General features: G+C 43.8%; 2 protein-coding genes across 3 annotated transcripts; one reads left to right on the top strand and one right to left on the bottom strand.

Annotated features, from left to right (window-relative positions):
* Nucleotides 1-1,464: 1,464 nt before the first annotated feature.
* On the bottom strand, nt 1,465-8,334 carry NDUFS6 (NADH:ubiquinone oxidoreductase subunit S6). Its single transcript, XM_014880519.2, has 4 exons — nt 8,153-8,334; nt 7,079-7,132; nt 3,107-3,229; nt 1,465-1,613 (listed from the first exon to the last, which is right to left on the bottom strand). The coding sequence occupies exons 1-4, from the start codon at nt 8,297-8,299 to the stop codon at nt 1,548-1,550; spliced, it is 390 nt and encodes a 129-aa protein (XP_014736005.2). The 5' UTR covers nt 8,300-8,334; the 3' UTR covers nt 1,465-1,547.
* Nucleotides 8,334-9,276, top strand: MRPL36 (mitochondrial ribosomal protein L36). Of its 2 annotated transcripts, none has more exons than XM_088171873.1 (2): nt 8,334-8,430; nt 8,564-9,276. In XM_088171873.1, exon 2 carries the CDS (start codon nt 8,574-8,576, stop codon nt 8,886-8,888), a length of 315 nt encoding a protein of 104 aa, XP_088027999.1. In that variant the 5' UTR covers nt 8,334-8,430; nt 8,564-8,573; the 3' UTR covers nt 8,889-9,276. The 2 variants fall into 2 exon arrangements, with proteins under 2 accessions (XP_088027999.1, XP_088027994.1); XM_088171868.1 differs by having other exon boundaries at nt 8,349-8,425.
* Nucleotides 9,277-9,682: the final 406 nt, after the last annotated feature.

The raw sequence follows: 9,682 nt of genomic DNA, 5'->3' as shown, positions 1-9,682 counted from the left end.
TTTCATGGAAGCATCTGTTGCCATTTTTGTACATGCTCAGGTGCTACTCTAAACACAACATATTAACTTGGCCACTGCACTAACATTACAAAATTACAACCTTCACAGCAGACCCTGGTCTTACAGAAAGGTCAGTGCTCAGTAACCTACACTCCAAAACCATGCATAACTCTATTTAGTAGTTCCAAAAACTAGGTCATTACAAAGAATAAATTGGCAGCCAGAAGATCACTGAAACAAGCAGCAATGGAAAGGAGAAAAATTGAGGGGAAGAATAAGGGGAGGAGACAGAAAGACAGGTAAAGGTTTTAGAGGTGGAGTGAGTGAAAAAAGAGGAGGGGTGTCCATGCAATTACTCACATGCAGTACAGCCTCTAAGCATGACTTCTACAGAGAGAACCATTCAGACCTTGCTTTAAGCCTGAGTTGGTCCATCTTTGTCTATAAATTGAGGCAAGCAAGTTAAGAAGCTTTAGGCCCACATGATTTGGTTCAACTCGATACAACCACATCAATCTATGCAAACTGCAGGTTTAGAATCCTACCCTGTTAAACTTTAGACAAGCAGCAACTACTACCTGGGATCATGTTCCATCACCAGCATTTAAAACAAAGTAATTTACTGACAACAGACTAAAATGCTTTGGTGGAGCAAAGACCAAACCAAACTCAGACCCTACTGCTCCAGACAGAGACCCTGTTTGAAAGCCATGCTCACATGACAGAATACTACCTAAGTGAAATTAATCAAGTGGGTAGATATGTCCCACAAACAGCCTCACACAGCCTAGGTAAATGCTCTCAGTGCCAAATTACTTGTATTAAAGGAGCAGAAGCTACCACCTGCAATGGAGCAACGCCTTCTTTGAGTCTGACAAGATCCAGTTCCTACAGAGGCATCAGGTGTGAATCCCAAGCAAAACCAGATAAACATTCACCCTTCAAATGAAGGACAAATGGTTATGTCCTCACCTTTCCCATGTTCCAGCTTAGGTAGTTCTCCAGCTCACACTGATTACCATTCCAGGCACTGGTGGCTTCTTTTAAACAAGTGGCAAGAGAAGCTACTTAATTCAGGGCTTACAATCTTGCTTCCAGCAGTGAGTGTAGTAATGCTGACTATCATAATATCTTTGCACTTCCTTTTGTGAATCTAGCTACAGATACTGGACCATGAACCAATTAGGAGTGTCACACAGTGACAAAAGATAAAACACCTAGGATAATTAATCACGCAGTAATTACAGCCCATTCAGTGTTGAAAAGAATACATATCTACCCAGCACAAACCAAACCTATCTACAGCCAAACACCACTTCCAAACCTGTGAAAAGTCTGCCAAATATGAAAACTAAAAGTTAAGTACAAAGCAGATATGGTAATACCATTCACCTCTCAAATACTTGACAAGCTGGGTTTTAAAAATGTACAGACCGGACTTTCCATAGTTAAGATAAACACAAATTTTGGCATTCTAAATATATTGTTTATTTATAGTTGAACGTTAACATCTGAACAGAAATCTGCGAGCACACAGGGATAATCTTTCAGTGATGTTTCTGTTTAAACTGAAGTCCGCAGTAGCCACATGTTCCGGTCTTTGTCTCTTTGTCCTGCAAAAATACAAAAATACAACAACTGCTAGTTTCACTTTATAAACCTTTAAGAAATTACATTTTTTTTCTCTTATTTATTTGTGTCCTCTTAAAATCAATCAATATTGCCAAAGTACAGAGTTTAGTCTTATTTGAAACACTGGGAGCAAAGTTGATGGTATGAGGTTCTTGCTTTATTTCTGTATCCCATGTGGCTTCCCTTATGCCAGACTTTCAACTACAGGCCTAAATTCAACTATATAATTTTAAAGTCAGGCAAAGTGATATCTGTTCAGAAAGATAAGATCCTCCTACCAAACTGAACATCTCAAGCCAGTTTGGTCATATCTGTTCCAATGTTCTGAAAATATAATTTCACAATTACTTTAATACAGAACAGGATTTGGCATTTCCTAGACAGGAATTTTTGGTCAGTAACAGAGTTAGTTGTAGGAAGGAGGAAAATTCAGTAGGAATCCATGAGAAATGCTGGAAGGAAGTATCTTGGAGAAAAGAAGCAATTACTGCTGTATAAAATTTCATTATTTTCTCCAGAAGATACTTGTATTTTTTAGAATTTTGAAGTGTGACTGACTGCAAGGTGTCATTGCACTCCTTCCTAACATGGCAAAACACAATACAGCTAAATATTAGGGGAATCTTCTGTTATTTAGCAACATAACTACTTGTAGTCATGAAACAAAGTTGAACTCATGGTTCCCCTTAATAAAGGATTAGCATTGAAAAATCCAAACTACCCTCCATTCCCAAAGTCCTGCATTTCAGCTGTTAGGACCAGGGAAAAGTAGCTAATCTAATACCATTTTGTTTGCAGACTTTATTTTTCAAGAACTAAATCACAGAAAAATCTGCTATCAGGCTTTACCTGAGAACAGTACCTAAGCAACAGCTGCATCAACTATGGTCATAGGACAGCAGCTTCAATATTTTTACTCTTTAGAACAAGAATACACTGGAAGTTATCACTACTGTCAACAGGAGAATAAGACAACATTTACTCTTCATTCTCTGGCCATGTCTGAAATATTCAGTCTACCAAGATTCCCAAAGACTGAAAGAGGGACTAGTTTGTTTAGTTTTTCCTCCTTTTTTTTTTTCCCTTGAACTTGCAAGACTGAAAATAAACTGCATATTCCTAAGAAAACTGCAAATGTATGGTCAAACTACATGACAGCATTTAAATAATCAGAGTTCCAAAATGCAGCAAGGATGTTAATTTTTGCTCTCAGTGGTTGTTCTTACTATTTCACCTGATTTCTTTTTAAAAAAATACTGTCCTACCAAACAAACCAAAATTTAAAAAAAGAATTTCTATAACTTCAAATGGAAGCCCTCTAATTCTTCTGATTTATATCAGGCACCAAATAAAATGAGCACCTCAGGTGGTTACTCTCTTTTTATTTTGTTAAACTAGCATTCCAAAAACTAGATAATCTTACAAAAAAAGAATGCACAGGCAAAGCAAGCTATATGCAGAATAATGACGTTACCAAGTTTATGTATACTTTGGGATGTCCCAAAGCTCCACCACCACCATCGCACGATATCACTCTGCTTTCAACTTGACTCACAGGCTGCTCTGCTATCAAATCGATTGCAAAATTCTTGTTCACCTATAAGAAAAAGAAGGAAACTTTCAGACACCATCCCCATTCAAACAGAAAGTAATTGCTATTTGCTGCCTCCTCAGGTAGTTCCACCACAGCACTTTGAGAAGTTCCTGCTTAGGCTTCCTCCCAACTCCTCCACGAACTCTTAGGCTCTGCTATAAGCCAGATCAATGAACTATACACTAAACTTTGCAAAAGTAATCCCTTTCTCCTGATATGCAGGCCACATCAGTGCTTAGGTTTCAGCAGATTCAGCAGAGAGGTGAGCAGGAAGAAGTAGACAAGAACAGAAGATATTTAACCAACACTGTATTCTGCTTTAGTGACTACATGATAAAATTCCAGAAGAATCTCTGCTGATAAACTAAAAAGTAATAGTGAGACAAGTAAGTCAGGCATGAGATAAAACAACTGATGGCAATTTAGAGCCTCTAGCCACGTACCTTATTCCATCACTGCACAGGAATCTCATGAAAACATGAATGTGGTGCATAACAACAGTCAGAAAGACAAATTGCTCAGCATCAGAAAAAAGGAAAAACCTCTAAATGCCATTACTCCACTCTGTAAATCCATCATACACGTTTCCTGAATATTCACATCACTGACAAGTAGGGCTTCGTCCTAGAGCACACCTGCATGGTCTGGAAAACAGATCCATGTCGGGACAGGCTGGTGACACAGCAGCTTGTCTCTCAGCAAGACCTACAGCAATCCAATACTCTCCAACTCTGCACTGAGCAGACAACTATTGCTATAATTCAGGGAAAATCCAGGAAGGCCACCTTTTTCAAAGGCCATGTTATACACTCATGAATATCAAAGGAGGCACTATCTACTGCTTTGTGTATAAACAGGTATTGGAATAAAGATGAGATTCTTGGGAAAAAGACTGCTATGCGTCCATTACATAAAGCCCTAGGAATTACAATGGTGTTTTTGTATAATCCTAAGCAAACTTAGCATCTTCCACTAAGTCCCCCAAAAATCTTACATTTTCTGGTACAGTAATGGACAAGTCAGTTTTGCCAACTAAAAATTTGTCCTTGTCAAAAGAAGATGGTAGCTTAAAAAAGTTAGCAAAAAACTAAGTTTTGGTATTGAAAGAAACTGGCAACATCAAGAACCCCACTGTCTGGGGCTGCATCCACAGGTCGTGATATTTTTGCCAAACAGCAAGAACTTTTACTGCTGTTTTTAATAACACTCAAAATTTTGCATCCTTCATTTCATGCTAAAGGAGGAGGGAGATAAAACTATTTTACACCCTTGCTTCAAGATTAGAAGCAAGAACTCCACTCATTCCAACATTTCTTAATCACAAAAGGTACTTGTGGGGAGAGAGAGACCTCTCATCCACTGTATAGCTAAGACTTGTCTGTGGTTCAGCCCACTAAACAAGACACAATCTAGGAATTCACCATGAAAACATACCACAAAAAAAAAAAACCACAAAAAACCCCAAGTGGTTGCAGTTACAACATATCTCTTTGACTAAAGCACAGCAGTACTCAGCAGGAAGGGGCTGGTTTCCTCAGCACATCCAGATGTGCCTTGCTCCAAGCATAAATCAATGGGCTATTTTTTCCCTGCCACAGTGCCAGTTTGACAATTTCCTTTCTGCTTCTTCCCACCTATCCACCTGTGCCAATCCATGGTCTAGGAGAACAAAGAGATAAAATCAAACTTGGATTTGATCCCAGTCCAAAGATGTAGAGGGAAGGCAGGAGAGAATTATCTAAAACAGACCAGCACTGAGGTGGCCCTCCTCACACCTTCAGCTGCTGCACGAGCCCAATAGAAAGGGTAGAGCTGAAATGGGAATGGAAGTGTTGAAATAGGTCCTGCCCTACCTTAGGGATTATGGAAGGGCAGGATGACCTTAGGGATGACAGAAGGGCAGGATGACCTGGTTGGACTGTGGCAGATGCAGTTTAGCAGTTGCCATGCTCAGTTTTCTCACAGCTTCCTGCTTCAGGCCCTTGCCAAAGAGCACTAATCCTCAGTTCTCCACAGAGAACCAATGATTTTAGCTAAAGCATATGGATGTCACTAACAACAAGGCTGGCAGAACAGAGGGGACAGTGAGCACATACTCTAGGCCACATCCCTGGGCCTGGCCCCCTGAAGCACACAGGCCCAGACACCCTGACTGCAGGACAGTCCAGAGGCTGTGTCCCCCCGAAAAAAGGAAAAGGAAAAAAATAAAGGAAAGCTGCCATGGCTGGACTGGGCTGATCCTGAGCAGGTCTCAGCCACCTGCACTATACTGAAGGCAAAGGAAGAAGTGATCAAGAAAGAACAGTCACCTTAGTGCTTCTGCTTCAGAAATATGACAACATGCAGATAGCAGACATGGCTGTTAATCCTAATACTGGCAGCTGAAACACACTGTGGGATAATGGCAAAGACCCTAGAGAGAGATCCCATTAATAGACACAGACTGTTTCAAGTACTTAACATGTAAATTTTGTCCAAATTTCACCATTAAAACTTAGCATTAAACCTTGCTCAGCAGATACAGAGCTTGGCTTTTGCTGGAGAAAGAACTGGGCTGAACTGAAAACCTCGGGTGCTCCACACCACATAGAGTCTGAAATTACCTGATGGCAAAGGCACATTAGAAGGACCACTGCCCTGTGGAGAACTAGGCTTAAGGAGCATTTTCTACAAAGTTACAGAAGTAGCAGAGACATGGGCAATACACTTGGGAAAGACCTACTTTGCCAAATATCCTCCCTGAAGTAAGCTAATTTAGTATTTTAAGTGACATTTTCATTTAATTATTTCACATGTAAAATCCCCATTTTTGCCACACAGCATGAGTTAAATTGTATCCGTCACACAGTGAGGTAAACTCTATATGAAAACTCAGAAATCAGTGTAATTAGTTCAGGTTAATTTAGGAAAAGAATAATTACATGCAACTACATTAAAAATGTAACCATACTTTATATTTAATGACCCTGCTATACATAAACATTTATAGCATTAACATAAGGCACTATTCAAAGGCTCAGGCCTTTGAGGAATACATTTTAGCTGAAATAATTTTATTTCTACCCAAAGGCCAGCAGATCCCTTGTGGAGCTGCTCTGCTTGATCATGAGAGAAAACTCAGTGCTGAAGGACTTCTTATAGAGTGGGTATGGCAAATTTTAAGCAGCAGCAACAGGGATGCTTTATAGTACTGTACTTGGATGATGCTGGTATTACCACACTTTGCATTTGAGGCTTCATTATTTCAGAATAGTCTACATTTTACTTTTATTTGTTTCATCACTCTTTCAGCAAATGCTTCTCAGGCTCATTAAAAATGTAGTTTGGGTAAAGATCAGAATTTTAACTACACAGAAGCAAATTAAACTTCAGAGCAGCTGTAAACAGATATATAAATAGATAAACAATTCAGCATAGTATTTAGTGATGTGATTTTTCTGAATATAAATGTGCTGAAAACATACTAACTCCCTAAAACAGATACTTAAAACAAAAACTGTTCCAAATTTAAGATATTCAAATGCCTACAACTCTAACATCTTAAATGCAAGCACTTAAAGGTAGAGCAAGTCTTGAGTTTTTCAAGTTTATCAAAAGCAGGGAGGTAAGACAGAAGCAACTGTAAACTGCCTTAAAAATTTTTTTCACCATAGTGAAAAAAAAACCCCACTGAAACCCCAAATCCAAACCACTTTGGTTTTGGTAAGGGTTTTTTTGTTTGTTTTGGGTTTAGTCGATTTCTTGCTTGTTTGGGTTTTTTAATGACAATGAGGTTGAGGACATTTCTATCAGGTAAAGAAAAAAGCCCCATAAACTGCCCCCTCTCCCATGACAAAAAGTAGAACGAGTTACCTCCTTTTGTCGTCCAACAAATCTAACTCTTCTGTAATCCTTCTCATCATATACCTAGAGCGTAAAATAAACTTGATTTTATTTACAAAGCAACAACTATAAACATAGAACACAAAGACTTAGAAAATAAATAATCGAACTGTTTACTTAGTTTCAAATATTTTCACCTTACAAGCATGTAGTATATAGAAAAACCAGCTTCCAATTCTCTCACACAAGTAACTAAATCGCACATTGGAAAGTACAAAAGATGAGGAAATTGGTGGTGTCGGGGGTGGCATGAAAGCCAGTAAACAGAAGAGCCTGATCACAGAGATGCACAAAAATGTGTTATTTATAATGCTGTTCCTTGATCTCACCCAGGTGGCGAATTAAACTGGGAAATTCAGGTTTTGTATTTATTTCTGTTCAGCTAAGTAAGCGCAGTGCGAGCTTTCCCAAGTTAGCTCCACCCGCCATCCTCTCTCGCATCTCCTCAAGGCACCACTCGAGCCTCAGCTTCGACACTGGGAAAGAGGTAACACAGGATTATGGAGTCCCAGGGCATTGACACGAGGGTGTCTCCTCCACCTGTCAACTCCTGGGCTGGGTCACAAGTCGCATTCGGACTGGAACGCTGGGTAATGACCAGTGACCCTGACCCTGATTAAAAAGGGATTTGTGTTTTTTTCTTCCAAAACAGCGCGTTCCTCCTGTGTGCTGATCACCCATGAATTCCCACTGTGCGCGCTGAACAGAGAACCACAGAATAAATTAGGTTGGAAAAGACCTCTGAGCTCATCAAATCGAAGCAGCGACCGAACGCCACCATGTCAAGCAGACCGTGGCACTAAGCACCACATCCAGCCATTTCCCAAACACCTCCAAGGACAGACACCCCACCGCCTTCCCGGGCGGCCTATTCCAGTACCCAGCCCCTGTTTACGTGAACAAATTCCTCCCCATGTCCGACCCAAGCCTCCCCGTCACGTTACATCACACCCCACCGGCGCGCTGCTCGCGGTCCCGCCGGGACGCGCCCGCCGCCCCCTCCGAGCAGCGGAGGGACGGCAGCACCGGGCCCTGCGCGCTCACCTGCCCCGTGTGGGTCACCAGCTCGCCGGTGTTGGAGGCCCGCACGCCGTAGGGCCGGGCGGTGGCGGCGGCAGCCAGCCCCGGGCGGACCAGCAGCGGGCGGCTCCGCGGCAGCAGCCAGCGGAAGGTCGCGGCGGGCGCCGCCATCTTCGCGCCGCCCACGTGACTCCCGGTGGGGCGGGCACGGCCTCGCCCCGCCCCGGTCCCTGCGCGCGCTTCCGGCGGCGAGGGGACACGTGGGCGGGGACCGGCGCCTTCCGCGGGCAGCGAGGGGTAAGGTCAGCGGTGTCCTGCCTGGTGGAGGGAGCGGGGCGGGTGTTCTCAGTGGCGGGTGGTGTGGAGGCAGCGGCGGGAGAGGAGGAGGGCAGCGGGAGTGGTGCGTGTGGTCTGACCGGTGCGCTGTCCCCGCAGGGTGCCGAGCATGCTGTCCCTCCTGGTCAGGGCCGCCGCCACGGCCGCCCCGCTGCGCTCGCTCTGCCGCTCGCCCTTCTGCTCGCTGGCCCCGTGGGGACGGGCGGTGGGGCTGCCCGCGGCCTGTGGGAGCTGGGCCCCGCCGCCGTGGCGGGCGCCCCGCGGGCTGCTGGCCGTGCTGCCGCCGCTGCCGCCGCTGCTGGCCGGGCTGAAGACAAAGACGGCGCTGCGGAGGCGCTGCAAGGACTGCTACATCGTCCGGCGGCGCGGGCGGCTCTACGTGTGCTGCAAGAGCAACCCCCGGCACAAGCAGCGCAAGGGGTAGCGCCGGCCGGGACCCCGCCGGGCACAGAGCTGGCTGCCGGGCCCGGAGCCCCCGCCGCCCCTGTCCCTGTCCTGCCCTGCGGTCACCGGGAGCGGGCAGCTGGGGACACCAGTCGTGAAATCGTGTGCGCGACAGTGTTTCATCTTTGGAACACCTAGAGCGAGGCGCGATCTTGATGGCCCTTTCCGGAATTTCAGGCCTTGGATGCGGAGCACTGAAGTGGGAAACAATAACCTTCAGGACCTCTTGTCATCTTAAGCATGAAGCCTTAAAATCACCGTGCTGTTAAATTAGTAAGGATGAAGCTGAATCACTGGACTCTGAGGTGCATTTGGGCTTAATTAAAGCAAAATGAAAATAAACTCCACCGATGTTCATTACTACAACACACTATGGCTTTTTTCTTAAACACACTTTCCCCGTCCCCCAAGATACTGATAACAGAACCAATAGTTTCAAACTCAGGTGGGCAATTTCAGATTCCATCTAACTTGCCTTAAGATTCTGCAAAGCTTTAGGCTCACTCTCATAGATTGGGGAGGTTTAAGAATATACTTTTTTATCTATTGAAAGAACTCTCTCCTAATAGGTATGGAGAGAATGACTGAGAGTAGTAATGCCTCAGAGGTCATATAGCCAAGCTTAACATTGAATTCAAACTAGTGAATTGGTATCCATGAATTAATTAAAGATAAAATTGTTTCAGTCACCGGTGGTATTCTGCACACTTCTCAATATAACTCCACTTGAGGCATGAGTGTTTCATCATCCTCTGAACTGCAAGTTCTTAGCAA

This window comes from Sturnus vulgaris, chromosome 1 (assembly GCF_052056855.1).
Source record: "Sturnus vulgaris isolate bStuVul1 chromosome 1, bStuVul1.hap1, whole genome shotgun sequence".
NCBI classification, from domain to species: Eukaryota; Metazoa; Chordata; class Aves; order Passeriformes; family Sturnidae; genus Sturnus; species Sturnus vulgaris.
The sequence above is the reverse complement of the archived record's forward strand: the minus strand, read 5'-3'. Positions and strand labels throughout refer to the sequence as shown.